At 36.9% G+C, this 21,811-nt stretch overlaps 1 protein-coding gene across 8 annotated transcripts in view; it reads right to left on the reverse strand.

The window, feature by feature from the left end:
• Window positions 1-1,424: 1,424 nt before the first annotated feature.
• The window catches only part of LOC18431645 (external alternative NAD(P)H-ubiquinone oxidoreductase B3, mitochondrial), a 28,537-nt gene continuing 8,150 nt past the window's right edge, over window positions 1,425-21,811 (reverse strand). Inside the window, exons 2-10 of one of the 8 annotated variants that reach the window (XR_016050651.1) lie at window positions 16,352-16,619; window positions 13,724-13,930; window positions 13,328-13,578; window positions 7,482-7,696; window positions 6,792-6,896; window positions 5,254-5,526; window positions 4,972-5,093; window positions 2,584-2,703; window positions 1,425-1,780 (exon numbers count right to left, since the gene is read on the reverse strand). Coding sequence is in view for 1 of the 8 variants with exons in the window: in XM_020665619.2 (XP_020521278.1) it covers window positions 1,693-1,780; window positions 2,584-2,703; window positions 4,972-5,093; window positions 5,254-5,526; window positions 6,792-6,896; window positions 7,477-7,696; window positions 13,328-13,578; window positions 13,724-13,930; window positions 16,352-16,619 (1,654 nt within the window). In the remaining 7 variants the exon portion in view is untranslated. Of the gene's footprint in view, window positions 1,781-2,527; window positions 2,704-4,971; window positions 5,094-5,253; window positions 5,541-6,791; window positions 6,897-7,476; window positions 7,697-13,327; window positions 13,579-13,723; window positions 13,931-16,351; window positions 16,620-21,811 lie in introns of all 8 variants that reach the window. The other 7 variants (XR_016050652.1, XR_016050653.1, XR_016050654.1 and 4 more) reach the window with 7 other exon arrangements.

Raw genomic sequence — 21,811 nt, forward strand, 5'->3', positions numbered from 1 at the left:
TGGAAAATGGCCCCTCCAAATCGGATGAAGAAGAGAGAGAAAAGATCGCAAGTTGCTATGCTCCTACTGTGAATCTCCATCTCTCCAAAGGAGTCGTAACCAAAGGAGACAGCTTACAAGAAATGTGGAAGATTAATGGCGCTTCTTTCACTCCCAGTCAGCAAAGCCTCTTGCCAAGGTTAGGGGGCATGCCAAGGTTAGGGGCATGGCATAAATCACAAGACATAGCCTTGAAGCCCTGGTTCTCTATTGAGTGCCATTTCCAGAGAGCCCCATTTACCCAAGAGTTACAAGCGCCAAACCTCTTTGGAAAACCAGTCCTAGAATACGATCTGGTGTGCAAACTTCAGAGCTCCACTCTCTAAAGAGAAGCCCTCTCGATCCTCACCTCACCAAATCCCTCTCTCTAAAATACTTATAAGTACCTTATTCAAAATATTATTCTTAAAACCTATTTTGTCGTTTTTTTCCCTTCAAATTTTCAATTGTTAGTGGTCTTGCATAAAGAAAAGAGTTGCATGAAATCAATCCTTAAAAAGTTTTCATCATCAAATAAAAACCCCTTTTTTATCTCTCTAACATTAGATCCATTCATCAATAACCCCTTATCTCTCTAACATTGGATCCATTCATCAATAACCCCTTATCTCTCTAACATTGGATCCATTCATCTCTGTAACATTGGATCCATTCATCAATCGGTTTTTCAATTTTTCCTTTTTTTCGTTTCTTTGCATACCATCGGCCAGAGCACTGAGCCATCCCCTCACCTCCCTAGAAAAGAGCAAGAGAAGCAAATGAAGCAGGAAATAGGGCTAGCAAAAAATGGGACTCACAAGAAATAGGACCCACAGGTTTTGAAAAGTCAAATAGCTATTCGGTTTTTCAAGCATCGGACAACAAATTCACCTAAGTTTAAACGTACGCTCCATATCCGATATTTGCATTGCCGAACAGAGTGGCAAATTGCCACGAGGCAAAAAAAAAAAAAAAAGTGCTGTGCAGGAAAAAGGGGGGAAAAGGGGGAGGGGAGGAAGGGTGTTGATGCTTGTAATTTCGGACAAATGAATGCCCTTATATCCAGGTTTAGTGTATATATTTGAACAATTGTCTACCGTTATCAAAGACATGGCTGATTGTATTGGTGCCCTTATACAAAAATCAGTTTTTGCATGTCCAGGATATGTGCATGAAAAGCTGTTTGGCTCTTTTTTGGGCATCATATCCAGGTTTAGTGTAACCTCAAATGGCCCAAAAGAAGGTTTTGCTCGTTGCTAAAAATAGATGGAATAAGCATATACTAGTTCTCATTTTTTGTCACACGGGCACGCACCACCGAGTTAACCCTCTTACAGTATTTAGGACATGCAAAAGCCATTCCTTTCCCAGCAATTCATCTCTATTACACCTATATACAAAATATATTTTTGCAACAACACAAAATTGCATTTGATTCATATCTATATCAGCAACTCACATATAGTACTGAGTACATGCACAAGCAACAATGTTTTCCAACTATCCAAAATTGGACTCAGAAAGGAAGGATAAGAAACAACCAATGTTCACTCAAGCAGAACTACGTGATCCAAAATGAATCAAAAAGAAAAGCAAGCTCGGCGTTTAGAAAGAATCAAGTAATAATTCAAAAATGAAGTTTTATATATAATATAATAATACCATGTTATTAGTTCAGATGCGGCTAGAGTCCCTTCCGAAAGCGAATCGTTTTGTCCAGTCAAACATGACCAGCACTCTTGTGCGCCAGCTGACTTGTTTGCTTCAAGATCAAAAATTAAGCATGGGTCAGAATATAAAACCCCAACACTTCAATCAAACAAAAAATTTAAAACCATAACTGAATAGAACTAACTGAAAAACTATTGAAAAACTTCATAAAAGCTTTGTATAATTCAGATGCCAGATCACTGCAACTGAACAAACTTGTGAAGAATCTAAAAAGACTCAACTGAATTTCAAGCAAATGCATGAGTTCTGAAAATTTACTTTAGAAGGAAAAAGTTCATGAAAGATGGAACATGACAGAAACTAGGGAGGAAGCATATACAAGGAAGCTTTAGCTGCATATCAGATGCATTATTTTAGAGTGGTCTAGTTCGATGAAAAAAATGGTATTGGCATAATTCACAGTAAAACAAGATATAAACATTTATATACTGCAAGTACAATCCATTTTGAAAAATGTCATCTGTTAATCTATAAGTTGTATAAATAGAGCAGATCCATATTTGTTTAGTTTGCTTGTTAAGAAACTGGGAGGATCAAGCAAAACGCAATGTTTGAAACATCTGACAGGTAGCATCAGTTACCACCTCCAAAAGCCCATAATAAAGCAGATCCATATTTGTTTAGTTTGCTTGTTAAGAAACTGGAGGAACAAGCCAAACGCAATGTTTGAAACATCTTACAGGTAGCATCAGCTATCTCCTCCAAAAGCCCATTCATAATTTTTTGCAAAAGCAACATGGAAGACTCCAATACCAGGGAAAAGTGAAGCACAGGTTACCTTGCTTAGCAGGGAGGAGGAGGAGGAGGAGAAGAAGAAGAAGTAGCACGGATCACCTTGCATATACAGAGTACCAAAGCCATTGACTGCTGCGGCCTATGGAGACCCAATCACCAGGAAGTTGTGCAGCAGCTTGCTCTCCTCCTAGCGGAGCAAATTGCCCAAGATGCTTATACCTGATCCATTCATCAGTATCAGAAGGTTATGAGAGAAGGTGAGGTTTCTAATCTACAATGGTGGGGCCACAAAATTTAAAATACAATATCTAGTAGTATTTTGCACAAATTTTTTGGAACATGAGTCACATGGTATCTCCAGGTTAGGAGCCTTTTGAGCATACTGTTACTCAAATTTACATCAAAATGGCGTGTTACTAATTAAACAAAAAGGCTGGAATATCCTGTGAAATATAAACACCAAGGAAGCCCTCTATCAATGAGATATTACACACAGATCCTCAACTTCTGATTCATAATATCATGCAAGGCCAATGTGCAACTAAAATCCCTCTAGGCAAAACCATCTTACAAAGTAGAAATATTCTACGCATAATGTCAAGGCCATTATAGAAAAAAAGGGATTAAATGCCCCTATAAAAAGTACAAGGTGTAGAGCATCAACAAAGAGATATAAATAAGAAAAAAGTCTCCATAACTAGAATATTGTCCAATCCCAATTAGAATGGGTTGCTACAAATACAACTTACATATCCAACTTAACTCTAGTGAATGTTAATGGGGTAGATTTACTAAACAAGCAGGTCCAAGTAAAGAAACTGGTTTCAAATTGTCTATGGAAATACAAGGACACTAACTTGTCCACTATTAAGCTTCTCCTCCACAATATGTCAAACCAGTCCAAATGTACTCAGAATAGTCTAAACTTACCAAAAGAAAAATTAGAATCCATGAGGACCCAACAAGAAAGAACAAAACACAATAACCAATCAAAACAATTACTAGAAAAAAAATCACATAAACTATGTACTTAATCTTTAAGGAACAACTCATAGAATACAATTGCAAAATTTGTTTTCTATCACCTGGCTGTTTTGTCTTATATATCTTTTTTTAAACAAACAACCTTATGGCATTTTTGTTCATAAGCTAAGGATAGGAAAGCTGGCATGAAAATTCACCATAGGAAAAACATGCTACTATGCCAGCTTCTATTGTATTATCTTTCGTATATTTTTTATCTGCCATGCTCTCATAGTGTTACATTGGGGTGTCATTTAAGTGTTCAATAGACACATTCTATATCACAATACATTGGGATCTCATTTAAGTGTTCAATAGACACATTCTGTATCACAACTTTATAAGGAAAGAAATTCCCTAATCATGGGAGCAAAACAAACTGATCATAAATACAAGGGACAGAAAACTAAGCACAGGTGTGCTCAACTGAAATAGAACTACCATGCAGCTATAAAATGTTAATCTCTTGCATATTCAAAAATTTCATCTCGTAAGTACATATTTTGTCATGTTTTCTTTTTTCAGTACCTATTTGTGAACTTTCAGCACTAAGGATTTTGTGAACATAAGCCATACAGCCAACGGATAGAGCCAGACGACCGGCCGGATCAATACCAAACAACAGAACCAGTTGTTTGCCCAAAAGGTTACACGGCCTTGCTTGGCATTTAGTAGTGCAATAGGATGTCCATCATATAGATCTAAAAAAATATGTCCGGTGTGGGATCGTCCTTCCCCTAAGCTATTTTGATCTGAGCTCAATCCCATAAACGAGGCTGGGGAGCCTGCAAACTACGGCTTTCAAGTCCAGCAATCTCCAGAAGATTCAGCAAGGTCAGTATTGGATGAGAAAGAAATGATTCCCATTGCAGACAGCAATAAAGATATCCAGGCTTTCTGTAAATTGCATCTAACCACCATCCTCCAGAAGCATGTATGCCAACAAATATGCTAAGCCTGTACAAGGGGAACAAGGTCCCTTATACAGGGCAACATTGTGGATTAGCTCACCAGGTGAATATATAGTTCCGCCTAACATTCCTATGTCTTGCAATAGGTTAATGCATATATCCGTTTTGGATTATCCAGAATTGAGCCACTTCAATACCCAAGAAGCAATTCAGTGGAACAGAATATTTAATGAACACCTTACTAGATGTCCTTTTAAGGCCCTGGATACTTATTATCATCTCCAGTAAGCATCTAGTGCATGATTTCCAAAAAGCTAGAAACTTGCCCAGAAGCACAACAAGAACAACCATGAGACATACTTGGATATTAAAAAAACTAACTGAAGTCTTGCAAGCTTTATATAGCACAAAAATTTATAAGACTATTTTTTTGTATTTTCAAGAGCTAAACACTAGCAGCAACATCTCCGACTTTTCGTGGACCATCTTCTGGTCATAAACCCTCATCACCACATTCAATTCGTTGGAATTTATAGAATAAAAAGAAACATACTGGAAGGGGGGGAACCGATGACGACCAGTTCCCCTAATTCGAAGGGGACCTTCAGGCTCTTCCTCACACTTGTGCATACGGTTAAAGCATCTGGCAAGATATGCACCTTGTTGAGCAGCAACCTATAAAACACAGAAACAGAGTGGTGAAACAATATCCCAAAGAAAATCCCTATGAGATGTCTCCAGGATCAATAATTAAAATCTTATCAGAATTTATAGGGCAAAATAGACAAAAATTGACCCTTATAAACTGCATTGGAAAATTAGAACATAGATTCACCTGTGCCGTTGCTGGCAGATTCTTCATTTGTGAATCAACATTTGCGAAAGCTGTCTTGAATTGTTCTATGTCCAATTCCTTAGATTCTCCTTGACCACTTTCTATGAAACCTCGCAACATATCCATAACATCCTCAAGTTTTTCCTTCTTCAGGTAGATTTCCAGTTGAGGATACCTTATACGGATATCATCTATGACATTTTTTATTTCTTGGACTGTTAAAGTGCCAGAGTTGTCCTTATCTGTAATTCTAAAGATATCTGATATATCTTCCTAAAAGAGTAACACTGGTGAAAATTAATTAGTCTGAACATTGGCCTTCGACAAAGTCAATGAAAAAGAATATATCAACATTAAGAAAATTTGATACAAACGAATACATCAAACACCCCATTTCATACTTGAAGTGTATAATTGTCACCCGGAAATTCATAAATTCAAATTCAAGTGGAAAATTCAAATTTATATGTAATTCTCGTCATTTAAATAAGTAGGTATCATATGCCCACACACATGTTGGTATTAAATATATGTCGGAGTATCTAGTATGTGAGGCTAAAAATGTATTTCCTGACTCATCCATACAACCAATATTTTGAATAACATAAGCGTATATATATTATAACATCGTTAACCTTACGCCTAACACATAGCAACATGGCAGTAGAGTTGGCGCCTTCCTTAATTTGCCTTCCTCAAGAGGTCACATGATCAAACACCAACGACCTCCTTTCTTTGTTATCTTTCCATGTTAAATAAAATAAGTTAGGCCTATATTATAAATAATAATGCCTACTTAAATCAGTAACATCAAAGAGGCATCAAAGAGGCCTTTAGGGTAGTACAGTGGTTTCATGTACAAGATGTCCAAGGTTCAATCATGCAGCGGTCAAGTTTTTTTGCATCTTTAGAATATAAAAGCTCAAGAAAATGAGAAAGGATTACATTGCATTTTTCTAATATAAAAGCTCAAAAAGAAATAAAAAGGGTTTCATTGATAGGATTTGAACATGCAACCTGACTGCCTCCAACAGCCACTCTACTGCCAAAACCATGGAGTATATGTGTTAAAAATGCCCGACACTTATATATAATGAGTCGATACATACTCAATTATTCATCACGTCATCAAACACTTATGGTCAAGTGTGGACTACATGTCCGTGGATGTCACGACACATATCTAAGTGTCACTAGGTGTCAACACGACACCAAACAAATTTCAAGTGTCCATGTAACAGTGCAAATAACTATGCATAAATTCATAAGAAACAAGTGTAATATTCACCTCCACATTATTGTTAGTGTAATAACCTATCTGACAAAAGGAAACAGCGCACAAGAACTTTATCTTTACACTATTATTATGTACTTTCCTTAATGGGTGTTTGACATTGTCTTTAGTAAATTGTCAAAAAAAAATTCTACCATGCAATTTTTCTTCAATGATGAGAAACCTGTCTTAGTTTCATGCCCATTTTCAAGAGTGCAGGGATATAAATTCATTAGCACAGTAATCACTCAAAATAGAAACATACCATGATTTTTCGCTGATTTATTGTGGCACAGTCACCAAGTGCATAAACATTATCACATTTTTCAACTCTCAGCCATTCATCGGTGGCCAAGACACGTCTATTAGTCTGCATATAGAACACAAGAAACAACACAAGAAGAAAAATAATAACATTCAATTACTATTGAAAACACAAACTATAAATATTACAATGGTAGTATTTATCCACAATAAGGAATATTTAAAGGAAAAAGTTTATATAAGTGCGAAGCTCTAAACAATCAAATTAGAGTGCACCTCAAAAATTTCACTTGATGAGGTTGTTTTGATGCCCAAATATTCTCAAATTGATCATCTCAACCTCAAGATGCATGGACATGAGAAAAAAAGGATTTCAAAATTTGAAAATAGTGCAACTTTTAATGCATTTTTGGACCGTCAATTTTAAAGTTTTCATAGATGTGCTCGATATACACTATTTTTTAAGCTTTAAATTTTATAATTAGAAATCAAAATATATATTAAGACTATCACAAAGATTTCCAATATTGAAACCACATTTCTCGACCCTATTTGAAGGTGCACTTTACTTTGATTGTTTAGAGCCTCGGCTCTATATAAACCACACCCATATATAAATAGAATAACCACACAATCCAATATGCTGAACAAACTGAAGGAAGCAGGTATAAAGTTATGCAATGAACCTGACCAATTTGTTTCATGAAATCCATAATAACAGGTCGAGTTCCAATCCCAGTAGACCAAACAATCATTCCATATGGTACTGACAATATTTCTCCAGGCGCTTTACCCTTCATGGTAATGCACTTATCTGATACATTCGTTACTTGGTACCTTTTTTTCACGTCAACACCATCTCTTTGGAACTTCTGTTCGGCAAATGAGCTGATTCTACTATCAAACCTACAAAACAATCCTTCATGCATTAGCTTTCACCCTACAAACTCAAGTTAACATTTTGTTGAATAAAAACCCGGAAGCAACAATAAAGATATGATATGGCATGAAATCAAGTTGGAAAATAGCTGTGAAGGGCAAATGGTGTTAGATTGTAAAAAGGATACCTATAATGAAATTAACTATTCTAAACTCCACATACACAAATATTATAATAACGTTCTACTTTACTAAGTGAAAATCATAATTGTAGCAGCTATACCCAGATGCGTTGACATACAATCAATTAAGGAAAAATAAGACCAAGTTTGTGGAAGCATTTGATATTTGATGAATGACAGTTCAATAATGCTTTCCAATTTTATCTTTCTATTCTTGTTTGCAAAAGAAATTCCTCCAAGCATAATAGTAGACAAAGATTTAAAAGATAAAATAGTTAATGTCAAAAGAATAAGTGATAGGCTCCTATTAATTAAACTTGTATTAAGGCAAGAGATAATTAAGATTAGTGCTTATGCACCACAAGTAGGGTTTGATGATAGAATTAAGAGACAATTTTGGGAGGACATAGATGGAATAGTCCAAGATATACCAAATGGAGAGAGGATCTTTTTAGGAAGAGACTTAAATGGCCACGTAGGGAGGACAGTAGAGGATATAAAAGGGTACATGAGGGATATGGGTTGGGGAAAGAAATGAGATGGGTGAGACTATTCTAGATCTTGTTATGCCTATGACCTAGCAATAGCAAACACTTACTTAAAAAACCGAGATGAACATTTAATAATTAATAAAAGTGGATCACATAAAATCCAAATAGACTTCTTCTTGGTTAAGAAGGCAGATCGACCATCGTGTAACGACTGCAAGGTTATCCCAGGAGAGAGGTCGACTACTCAACATAGGCTCGTGATTATGGACATCTGCATAAAGACATGGAAGAGAAAGAGTGAAAGTAATGAGTGTCCATGAACTAGGTAGTGGAATTTAAAAAATGAAAAATAGACTCATTTAAAAATAAATTAGTCGAAAACTTTGAACATGATGTCAATGTAATTTGGAATGGGATGGCTGACTGTATCAAGAAAGTGGCAAAAGAAGTTCTAAGAGAATCTAGAGGAAAAAGAAATTCTGATAAGGAAACTTGGTGGTGGAGTAATGAGGTCCAGAAGGCCATTAGCGAAAAACGATCAAGTCATAAAACTTGGCAGTGTAATAGAAACGATAAAAACTTAGAAGAATATAAAAATGCTAAAAAAACACTAAACAAATAGTAAATAAAATGAAAATTAAGGCATAAGATAAACTTTACAATAAACAAGAACAAGAGAAGGTGAAAAAAATGTCTTCAAATTAGCAAAAATAAGAGAAAAAAATTTAGGGATCTAAACCATATTAAATGCATTAAGAATGGAGATCAAAGGGCCTTGGTGGATGATGACGAGGTCAACGAAAGGTGGAGAGTTTATTTTAAAAAAATATTCAATGACGAACACAATGAGAACATAGCAATAGATGGAACTGTTGTATAAATGAGGGCGAAAGTCATAGATACATTAGTAGGATTAGGATCTTAGAAGTGAAAGAAGCTTTGAAAGGAATGAAGACTAAAAAGGCTTTACAGCTTTAGGACTACATGATATCCCGATAGAGGTTTGGAAGTACATGGGGGAGATTGGTATTGACTGACTGACGAAGTTGTTCAACAAGGTACTGAGAACACAAAAAATGTTAGATGAATGAAGGAAAAGTATTGTACTACTTATTTACAAGAACAAATGAGATATACAGAATTGTGCGAACTATCGAGGGATTAAGCTCATAAGCCATACTATGAAGTTCTAGGAGACAGTGATTGAGCAACAACTAAAGTATGAAATGAGTGTATCTGAAAACCAATTTGGTTACCGAAGCTATTTTCCTACTTAGGCAACTGATTAAGAAGTTTAGGTCGAAGGGAAAAGGCCTCCACATGGTTTTTATTGACCTAGAAAAAGCTTATGATAAGAGTACCTCGAGATTTGATTTGGAGGGTGTTGGAAAAGAAAAGAGTCTCCAGACACTACATCGACTTGGTGAGATACATGCACGATGAGCGTTAATTAGTGTGGCGAACAACTGGTGGAGAGACGAGTGAGTTTTAAGTGACAATAAGTCTACATCAAGCGTCAGCATTGAGACCGTACGTCTTTGTCTTAGTTATGAACAACTTAACTAGGCACCTGCAGGATGAGGTACTATGGTGCATGTTGTTCACAGGCGATATAATTTTCATCAATGAGACCCAAAACGACATCAACACAAAGTTAGAACTTTGGTGGGATGTTCTAGAATCCAAAGCTTTTAAAATTATCCGGATTAAGACAGAGTATATGAAATGCATGTTTAGTAATAATAGGAGTAGAGACGAGGAAGTAGTTAAGATTAACGACCAAGAAGTACAAAACAAACCGCACTTTCGATACCTTGGGTCGATCATCCAAGAAAATGGAGAGATTGAGGAAGATGTTGCGCATAGAATTAGAATTGGGTGGGCGAAATAGAGATGTGCAATTGGAATGTTATGTGAACGATGCATACCAATGAAGCTGAAGGTTTCTACAGGACAACTGTGAGACCACATTTGCTTTATGGGGCAGAATGTTGGGCGGACAAAAAACAATATACTCATAAAATGAGCGTAGCAAAGATGAAGATGTTGAGATGGATAAGCGGCAAGACAAGAAGGGATAGAATTTAAAATGAATCCATTTGGAAAAGTTTAGGTGTGGCACCAATTGGCGATACGATGAGAGAGTAGACTTAGATGGGCTGGCCATATGTGGCGTCGACCTAGTATAACACCTGTTAAAAGGTGCGAGTTAGTTCAAATTGAAGGATTGAGAAGGGAAAAGGGCAAGCCCAAAAGGATGTGGTTGGAAGTAGTCCAAAAAGACATGGCGACTTATGGCCTCACTGAGGGTATGGCCTTAAATAGAACAGAATGGCAGATCAAGATTTGTATAGCCAATCCTAATTAATTGGGAAAAAGCTATGATGATGATGATGATGATGAATCCTTATTGAACACTTCTCTAAATCAAACTCAAATACTCAAAAATAAAAAATAAAATAAAATAAAATAAAAAACCCTTCACTAAAGGGATTGTGAAGTAACTTAAAACTCATCAAGTCTTACTCATACTTGACCAAGTTACTCAGATTTGGCAGCTCACCAAGTCAAGATGGAAAAACCTTGGGAATTGACCAAGCCTTGCCATGTCCCAATTTTTTGTGAATTTATTTAAGACTTGCAGAAGCTCACTAAGACTTAGCTGAGTCTAGTTGCCTGACTTGAGCTTCCAACCCTAGTGAACACAAGGATTAGGTAATCATTGAAAACTCTTGCCACATCAAATATGAGGAGAGTAATTGTCTTAAAAAATTCAAATTGAACACCTGGTAGAGCAAGCCAACACGCCACTGAAGAGCCCAAGGTTGACTTGTGACAAGTCATGTTACCTAAGTGTTATCATCCTTTTTTGAGAAGAACTGAAATGTATCATGCTAGCATTTTATATAAGTAATGTGGCTAACACTTAACATTCTTGCCTTCTCTTCTATATGAAGGTAGTCATGCCTTCGTATATTCATTATTACGGCATTGTGAGCAACAAATGAATAGATATGACCCTGTACTTTCACTCATATCCTCTCTGTTATGAAAGGTAAGTCCCGAGGGTTATAAATGCAATGAAAGGAACCTGGAACCTCCCTCACTACCTTATTGATACCCCATAAGTAGTTGTTGATGAAGATCCCCTCCATGGACTACAAGGCAGACCCATCTCATGCAGACCCTCTAATCAGGGCAACTGTTGCCTCATTTTGCACGTTTTCACATCACACCTCCATTACCACTAAGGCCATCATTAGCATCCAAACCCAAGTGAACATCGAGGACAAACCAACTGTTGATTGTGAATGTCGGTGACACTCACATGTTGCTATAATCCACCTTTCTCCAACTTAGCAAAAAAATAAACAATCTACAATTTAAGGGTCCGAAGCACCTCCTGATCGTGTGACTGTAAACCAGTCCATTATCCACATAGGGAAAAGTATAATTAGTTAAATTAAGCCAAAACCTTCTCTCTAGGTAATGCAAATGCATGTTCCTGAAAGAGAAAACTCAGCACCCATTTATGTTTAGAGAGCTAAGCCTATTTATGTTGACATAGGGGGAAAAGTCAAAAATACCGCCATGAGTGTATAGCAGTGTCAGAAAGTTAGGGCAGTCAACTCGCACTCACCCAAGTCTTTCACATGGGAACCAGCCGCCTTTGACAGGTTCCCATGATTATTTGTTTGCATTTTTGGACAGACACGGCCAAGTCTGTCAGATCAACTTGGACTCGGCACCCTGCAGAGTCCGGAGTTTATGCTTTGTTTTCATTGGAACATCGCATTAAATCCCAGCACTGTTTATATGTCCACTATGCAGCTCACACATCCTCCTTACTACCCAAGTGTATCACTGGAACAATTGCATTAAAGATACATTCAAGGTGGGGCCTGAATCCACTTCAAATAGGAAATAACTTCATATCCCTATCAACAAGCCATCTCCTTCCATGCTTGTGGAAGTACAGACATATCAGCATTGCCTAAAGACATCCCCTTTAATGCCATGGATACCAGTGCCCGCTTACATCTCCTACTGGAGCATGCAGCATCATATGGAAGTACATGTGACTACGTGACAATCGAACAAGAAGAGAATCTTGTAGAAAGAATCCTATGTTATTACATAGATTATCATTCTTTGATGTTCAAAACCCAACAATACTAATTACCCAAAAAAAAACCCAACAATACTCATAGCAAAGTGTTATAGGGGGAGAGTATGTCAGGAAGATTGGATCTTTCAGTTAGTTGCATGACTGGAAGATCTTAATACAACTGCATACAGAATTTATGTTGCCTGATTGCATCCTGTTTACATTGGCCACACAACTAGGCACTAGTTCACCTTCCAAATCAGAAAACTTAACCATGATAATCAACACCGCTCTTGACACAATCATGAACATCGGCAAAATAAGTTAGAAACTTGACCTGTCATGCTTCTCAAAAAAGTATTGGATAGGATTTAATCACCTTAAGAGAAATTCAAGAAAGTCGCATGGTTCTATATAAGTACCAATTAAGAATAAAGGATATAATTAAACCAAAATCTATTTGCTACCTTGTAAATATAGTTACCAGATATGCTTTAAAACAAGAACGTGAGCTCGGACTTGTCAGGGTCCCAAGTCTGAGTCATCCACTGACTGACCAAGTCCGACTTGGCTGAGTCACCGGATAAAATACAAAGGGGGACAAGGACTAAAAGAAACCTGCCAGAGTTTTGGTATTTTTCATCTTGACCCAGCACCCTACTAGTTCCGAGTGACTTGGGCGAGTCCAAGCCCGAGACACCAGTTTCTTAAACATTGGTTAGTCAGTAGAGTTAAAAATAATGATAAAAAGGGACAAATTTCCAACACACTGCCATCAAGGCTAATCAGCCAAAATTACAGTCAGCAAAAATAACAAAGCGTTAGATATCACCCAAAAAGAAAAGGAATAATAAACCACAAGAAGACTGTTTCTTACATGTTCAAAATATGGTCTCCTGCTTCAACAAGTGTAATTTTTACAAGGTTCTGCACAGAAGGATATAACTTGGCTAGATCTTCACAGACAAAATCGTGCAAAGCAGCTGAAAATTCAACACCTGTTGGACCTCCACCTACAACTACAAAATGAAGGATCTTTTCCCTCTCATCTTCACCTAGATTTGGAATGCTTGCTCTCTCAAAGCAATCAATGATGCCCCTACGAATTTTTCTTGCATCCTCTAATTCCTGTATCAAATTTGCATTCATAAGCAATCTGTCATGTTTATGAAGGAAACCAGGGTGCTACTCTTATCCTTAAACCAAATCCTAAACAGTATTTGTAGCATATAGTCCCTCGAGTTAAAAATTGTTATTCCGGCCAGATACATACCTTAAGGAAATGACAGTGTTCCCTCACACCTGGAATATTAAAAGTATTTACTTGGGCTCCTACTGCTATTACCAAGTAGTCATAATCCACTGAAAATTGTTCCTTCCCTTCCACAGTCACGTCATGATTGGATTGACAATGGACTTTCTGGTTTTCAGAATCAATTTTATAAACCTCTGCTTCAAGAAACTGGATATCTCCCTTTTTCTGCAAGCAGTACAGAGTCAAGTTACTATCATTGATAACCATTGGTCAATCGAAACTGCTTGGAGAACCAGTGAGATGTCCAAAACAATTTTGCAATATTCTGTTACTCTAGTGCAATAAATGAGAACCGGATATCACCAACAAGAAAATAAGTCAAGATCATGATATAGAGAAATAAGAAGCTAGAATGCAGAAAATAGGTGAAATAAAACATTAGAGTAAGATATCAATACCAATGTGAACCAATGCAGATAAGACACATTAACAAAAATAAATAAATAAATAGATCAGGACCATTACATAAACAAATAACAACTCAGAAAGCACACAGTAAATACTGCATAGAAGTCATTATACACATATATCAGGACCATCACATATTCAAGCAATAGTTTTCTACCAGCATGGCTAACCCCACAACTCACAATCTACAGAAAAGACAAAAACACTACGAAAACAGAATCAGAAGAGACAAAATCCAGTGGTGCTGCGGAAGAATGCATCTGACCATAAAAAGAAAATATGAATGAATAAAACCACTAATATCATGCAAGTAATGTAACAGAATATAGAAACTGCTAAAATATGTACCTAGCCATCAATTCAAGAACATCACTAAAGACTGCAAAATGTGGGTAAAAAGCCACAACACTCATCATAATCAATGTAAACCCTCACATTCTGGTAATCAAATACAGAAAAGCCTCATAGACACAAGAATAACGAACTAAAAAATCCTCCCACAGGGCGCTGCACAATATGCACATTTTCCATATGAACAATGCCTTCACACTTGAGGAAGATACACACAAGGATGTCAGGGGTCCAAGACAAAAAGCAAGTACAGATTCCATATATGAAATCAAGTAGCAGACTACAACAATCTAATTCAAACCAACCATCCAGACCAAAACCCCGAAATCTTTAATTATATCAAAAAATGTTACCTTCCTACAACTCTTGATTGATCTAGGAATTGGGAAATGACAAAGGCCCATCCTGTGTCCATTGTGCCCAACATTTCCAGGATTGCAGTTTGAAAATGTAGCTCGTCTGTTGCCCATTAATAAACTATGTACGCATGACGCATGATAGTACATGTAATGCAGAACAAAGAGCTGGCATCATAAGGAAAAATTCATCTTTCAAATCAGAAAGCTCCTCAAGTGAGCACAATGATCTTGACACGAACACTATATACATTTCTGACAGCAAGAATCTGACAGATCAGAGTCCTACTTTCTCCATGACAATGATATGGTCTCGACTTCTCCCATAAAGGGCCACATGATGTAAAACTCAACTAAAGTGGATTGCCTGTACATGCAAGGGAATGCATAGTACCATTCCCACATTTGAATTAAACAACGTAAAACAAAAGTGTAATCAACCAGAGACTGGATCAAGCTATTTTGGCAATGCATCTCAGCTCTGCGCTATCAGTAAGACTTGAACAAGCAAAGAAATATGCATTCTTCCTATCAAAGGACAATATATTTCATTTACATGAAGAAAAGGACAAATGATAAGAAGTGCACACTAAGAGGATGTACGACTAACAAAAAAATCAGAATGCTTTTGAAGAATAATAATTGGTGCATCTGAAGGTAGAAGTTTTTACAGATGAACTCCTTACAGTATCAAAGCAACTAAGAAATGTCATACTGTGTCATGCAGTTTTGGTCTAATGGAAATACACAACTGATCCCCATGTACAAATGATTTCAAAATAGACAATCCGAAAATAATATAGACGAAGTGTGACATTAGTACCTCAGTAAAGTTACTGCTGGAAAATGTGAATCATGGAACAGAGTTATATCCTTACTGTTCTGTCAAAATTTGAATAGTCCTTTTCTACTTCAAGAAGGTACTAAATCAAAATTCCAAAAAGAGATTATAATTGTGGATTTCGTCCAAGAAAAATAATATGATGGGTCCATTTCTTTCTAAAAGAAAAGAGAAGGTGTTGGTAATGAAACAAATGCAATTGTCAAGCCCCAACAATAACATTATCTACTTTGCCCCCACAATATCTGCCCTCATGAGAAAATTCAAGACTCCTTTATAGACCTCTTTCCAACCCCAATGTTATAAAACCCCCACCCACTCTACAGAGTCCAAACAACACCGTTGACTTCCCTAGACAGCACCATTACATAAAAAATAACCATACTTAAAAAAAAAAAATTCCTTGGCAAATCCTCCAAAACTCAACCAAAGAAAACATTCCATGAAATCATAACCCATAAGAAATAAAACTATAATATAGTTTAAAGAGACCCTACCAGTATTGAGAATCTGAGATATTAAGTGTGAATCCAGGACACATATAAAGCAAAAAAGGTTCAAATATTACTGTAATCAAAACAGATAGGCCAAATTTATCTAGGTCTAAGCGATAGGTCAATACTTACTCACCTTTTTGACAATGCTACGGACTGGCTCAACAATGCTCCTTGGTTCAACTGTACCACACGTCACACTTGGAAGCAATGGAGTGAATGCAAAATAATTGTGAGCTGACACCACTTGAACATCATACAAGGAACTATCTAAATTCTTCAGGAAACTTGTTCCAGCCCATCCAGATCCAAGAACTACCACTTTCTTTTTCTCCTGAGAAGTTTCTGTGACACCAGAACCACTATTTGGCTTCGTCTCAGCATATACCAGAAGGCCTCCACTACTGTTATAAAATGGATCCTATTTTGTCAACTTCGCTACAAAACCATGCTAAAAAGAATTTGATGGCAAAAAGGGAAAATACTATCACCCACAGATACAATGCATGCAAGATAATGTCAATCTAAAATTAATATAACAAACCACAAATTGCACTTTATTCGCCTTAAGCATTGATGCAGCAACAATCGGAAAAAGCGAGAAAATCTCAAAAGAGGGAGTGCGCAACAACCATTACTCGAGCATCACAACTCTAGAACTCAAAAGTTCCATTAGAATATCAATAACATTTCATACCACCTCCTCAAAATGCACATAATAGTCTATTTATAAGCATATGAAACCCTAAATTAACATGAGATCCAACTAAACGATTAAGACTCTTAAATACCCCTAAACAATATTAAAAGTTGCAGAAATACCCTTATCAACAGTACCCATGAACAAGCTCCTGAACAGTACCCATGAGTAGTAACTCGTGAGTAGTACATAAATAAATAAAATAAAAGTAACGTGCTAGAGAAGTCATCAATAAGACTGCATCAATTCCCCCTGATTAGAAGAAGAACTCGCCCTCGAGTTCTTTATTAGATCTCCATGTAATAATATACTGAATATAGGGTTGAATAGAATCCTTCATGAATAATAGTTGAAATTCATTCGAAAATCCTTCTAAAATAAGGTCCGCTGCTGAACTTAGAAACTTTAATATCTTTAAAATCCTTCTGACAATAAAAAATCAGATTGTCATCATATACCTCTTTGAACACATGTTCTTCATCTAGGTACTTATCATATATAGGCTTACCGGTTACGTCAATTAAGTGGTAATTCACTCTTGCTTCTGAAAAGACACCAGTAAACAGATTCTCTTTAGAAGCTTCTAGAAAATATTCATGAAGTGTCAAGTAGTTGGTGTGAATCTCATGCAGCTCATACTCACCCAACTTGCCTTCAGGGTTGCAGCTTGATGGATCACCAGATCCATCAGTTAATCCAACCTTAAAGTCAAACCCCTCATCGATTGTGCATCCTAGGTCTCGAGGACAGCTACCAAATCTCTAATCTGGTGCAATCAAGCCTTCTCTGATACTACTTAATGGAGCAAGAATTAAAAAAACCAAGAAAATCTCAAAAGAGGAGAGCACAAAAAACAATTATCGAGCGTACAGCTCTAGAACTCAAAAAGTTCCATTAGAATATCAACAAAATTTCACACCACCTCCTTACAATAGACACATAAAGGTCTAGTTATAAGCATATGCAACCCCAAAATTAACTTGAGATCAAAGAAAACAATTTAAGACTCTAAAATACCGCTAAACAAATATTAAAAAATTTCAGAAATACCCCTATAAATAAAATCCCATGAACAGTACTCATGAATAGTAAAAATAAATAAATATAAAAATCATGCACTAGAGATGTCATCAATAGGATTGTGTCTGGCACTAACTATACAAATAGCTACTTTAAATTCTCACTAGGCTCCCATGGTAGTTCCAAGTTAAGCATATGACCTCATAAAAGAAGAAGAATAAGCACTACCCAATAAGCACATTTAAAACTGAGCAATGATCCAACCAAAGGTTGTATCACAGTATAACGCAACGACACTTCTAGAAAATCATGTTTGTGGTATTTGTATGACCTCAAATTTTGCACACACACTCTCTTCATCTCAATAATCAATCCCCCCAAAAAAAAAGTCCAATTTGAACCCAATATATGGCCAAAATGAGTCCCCTTCAAAAACGAATCTAGACCATTCATTTTGTGAATTTCAAGATCTTAACCTTTATAAACTCAAAATCATTATTTTCTTTTTTAACATTGTTCATCTAATGATAATAAAACCATCCAAAAAAATTGGAAATGAAAAAATCCTTCTAAGGCCTAGATCTAAGCATCTCACCAAAATGAACGGTCTATGTTAATTGGGCTAAAAAAGTACTTCCTAGGTTGTGTTTTCAATTTTTTCTTTTTTTGTGATTGTTCATTAGAATGAAAAGAGTGTATATTTCAAATTTGGATCAAACAAATGGCCATAAGATGGTTTTTTAAGGTTGTTGCATCATATTACTATACAACGGTTGCATGAAAACATTGCTCTTTAAAACTCATCTACATTTTTTGCAAAGCCAATCAATGCATGCAACAGATTTATGTATTCCACTATTCCACACTTTAGGAGATGGTTGGAGATGGTTGTGAATTCACTCTACAACTATTTTCATAAAGTATTGTTAAAATCTTAATGACCTAGAGTTCATTTCTCAACTCCTTTAAGTGTCATTTTATCCCCAGCCTTATCCGACAAAGAAAAAGTTAGCCAAGAAAACAAATAAACAAAGCAAGTAATAGGAAAGAATCACTTAACCAGCAAGCCCTTTGGCACAAACACTTCAACACTCATCTGTCTGCATGCCCAGATTCAAATGTTTCAGCCAGACTGAGTCACTCAGTCAAGCTTCTAAATTTCTCATACCATTTTCCAGATGTAACAACGACGTTCGCAGGGTCATTGAACTTGTGACATTAATCTGAGTCTCTAAGTCTACGACGGCTAGTGATTTGACTAGGAGTATGAACCCACATTGGCCAATAAATGTCGCGCAATTGCTACCGAGGTCATTCAGCAAGAAGACAAAAGGACAAGACTTGCAATTATACAATATGTTATTATGAAACAATTTAATGTGAGTACCTAATGAAAAGAATTTTGAATAGAGAAATTAGTGAAAAATTTATGATAAACAAAGGACATGAAAAGGAGAGGAAATATTTATATAATTGAAGATACAATGGAAGCTAAAACACACCTATGCTTTAAAATAAAGGAAGACAAGGTCTGGGTAAAGAGGTGTTGATGATGCGCAAAGTGCATCAAGTGGACAAAGTGACAAGTATCTTCTATGGAAGCAGCAGATTCCTCCTGATTATTGCATATATTTGGAGGATGTGAACCATAGGAGGCCTACCAAGAAGAATAAGCATTGTTTAGGATAATTTTCTAGTTATTTCAGGGCTATTTTCAGTCTTTTTTAATTGCTGGACCATTTGGGACTTTTTACTCATTTTATTTATAGTTAGTGTATGGGTCGTCTTATGATTTGTACGGACAACTACTATCTTTGGAACATTAAAAGGGATATAAAAGTGGTGCATGAGGGGCTGGAGGCTCATTCAAGTGACTCTATTTCAGAAAAATGGAAGGAAAAGCCCAAGGTTTTGAAACCTTAGCTGAATAATGGAAGAATCCCTTGGTTTCGCCTGGTTATTGCTTGAGTCTGGCCTGAATTACAGTTGTTTTTCGGTTCTCTTTTAATTTTGCTACATCGATTTGGTATCCAAGCTCAGGTGTTTTTCAACAACAAAGCCAAGAGGCTACAGCCAAGTTCGGGGTTTTGGGCCAAGTTTTGCAAATAGCCTAGATCTTACTGATTTCGACGAGGTTTTATTTATTCTCTACCTACAGTTTGTGATTTCAACGAACCTATGGTAGCGAGAAGGGGAGGGGGTTTTCGCAAACCCACTTCGTGATCCTAGAGATGAAGAAATTGAGGACTTTAAAAGGCAAGTTCAACAGCTAATGCAGCAGCTCACTATAGCGCCCCGAGAAAGCCGAGAGGTTCGTGACCACCCCAGCGCCTTTTGAACACTCTACAAACTGGTATAAGATAAAAATGGTACTGGAAATGCGATCGCCCCTTGGAAGAGACCAAGGGACTTATGATGATGCTTATGCAAGTCAATAACCTCGCAAGCATTATACAAATCAGAAGTGAGCACGGATTATGGAATTCGCTCAAAACTGCAAGTATTAGACTAACCTTAAGATAAATTCTTAAGGGCCCTAACAGTTGTAGCACCTAAACAGTGATTCTATACTCACTACAATGAGCTCCAAGTTTCCTTTACGAAAATTCTGAATTTTTTACATCAAAAAAAATTGTAAAAATACTTAAGGAATACAAACACAATAATGAAAATTGACCTTTGCACGATGGAGAGAGAGATAAAGATAATTTACATAAAGCAATAATGGGTTACCTTCTATAAGCCCCAAATCAGCAACTCTTTGAAGCTTTTGAAGATGCATAAACTGATCATAAAGCAAGCAAGGAAGCCTTGTAAAATTCTCTCACTTCTCAAAATTTTAGCAAAATTTTAACATAATCTCCAAAAAGGTACTTAAATTTTGTGAGTAGGGCTATTATTAGAGTTTTGAGAATCCTAGAGAAAAGGACACAACTTCAAATAGCACCATGGGGCGCAATTCCGAGTTGCGCCTTGAAGCTAAGCCCATGCAAAAAGTGCACCCCCAAGGCTTCGACAAGCGTGCAAAAGACTTGGAAATGATGCCAAGTGTCCAAATGGCTAGTTGACTGGTCGAGACGCTAATTCAAATTGCACCATCATTTGGCTAAAAATAGGGTGGGATTTGAAGTTGCGCCCTGGTGTGCAACTTCAAGTGGCACCCTATTTTGGACGTGTTGGCTTCCATGTAGAACGTGGGCCCCAAAGTGGCTCCACATGTGTTGCAACCGATGGAAATGAAGACACGAGTCCCAACGATCAATTATTCCAACATGGCGCAATTTGAAGTCACGCCTCATCTGCAATAGAGAGGGGCGTGACTTGAAGTGTGCCTCAAGGTGCTATTCGACCTTGCGCACAAAATTTTGTCATCATCATCAGCATAGCCTTTTCCCATTTAATTGGGGTTGGCTACATGAATCCTGGTCTACCATTCTGCTCTATTTAAGGTCATACCTTCAATGAAGTCATAAGTCCCCATATCTTTTCGACCTACGTCCAACCTCATCCTTTTGGGTCTACCTCTTGCCTTTTTCAACCATTCCACTTGAACTAACTCCCACCTCCTAACAGGTATTGTACTGGGTCAATGCTACACATGGCCAGCCCACCTAAGTCTACTCTCTCTCATCTTATCGCCTATTGGTGCCACACCTAAATTTTCTTGAATGGATTCATTTTGGATTTTATCCCTTCTTGTCTTGCCACTTATCCATCTCAACATCCGTATCTCCACTACACTCATTTTATGGGTATATTGTTTTTGTCCTGTGCACAAAATTGTGTTTATTAAAAATATAAGACATGAGCCCTACATGTGACACACGTATCACGAATGGTATTCGAATGATGCAACGTGCATCAACGGTCGCAAAT

This window comes from Amborella trichopoda, chromosome 2 (genome assembly GCF_054954075.1).
Source record: "Amborella trichopoda isolate Santa Cruz 75 chromosome 2, AtrichopodaSantaCruz75HAP2 v2.0, whole genome shotgun sequence".
NCBI lineage: Eukaryota > Viridiplantae > Streptophyta > Magnoliopsida > Amborellales > Amborellaceae > Amborella > Amborella trichopoda.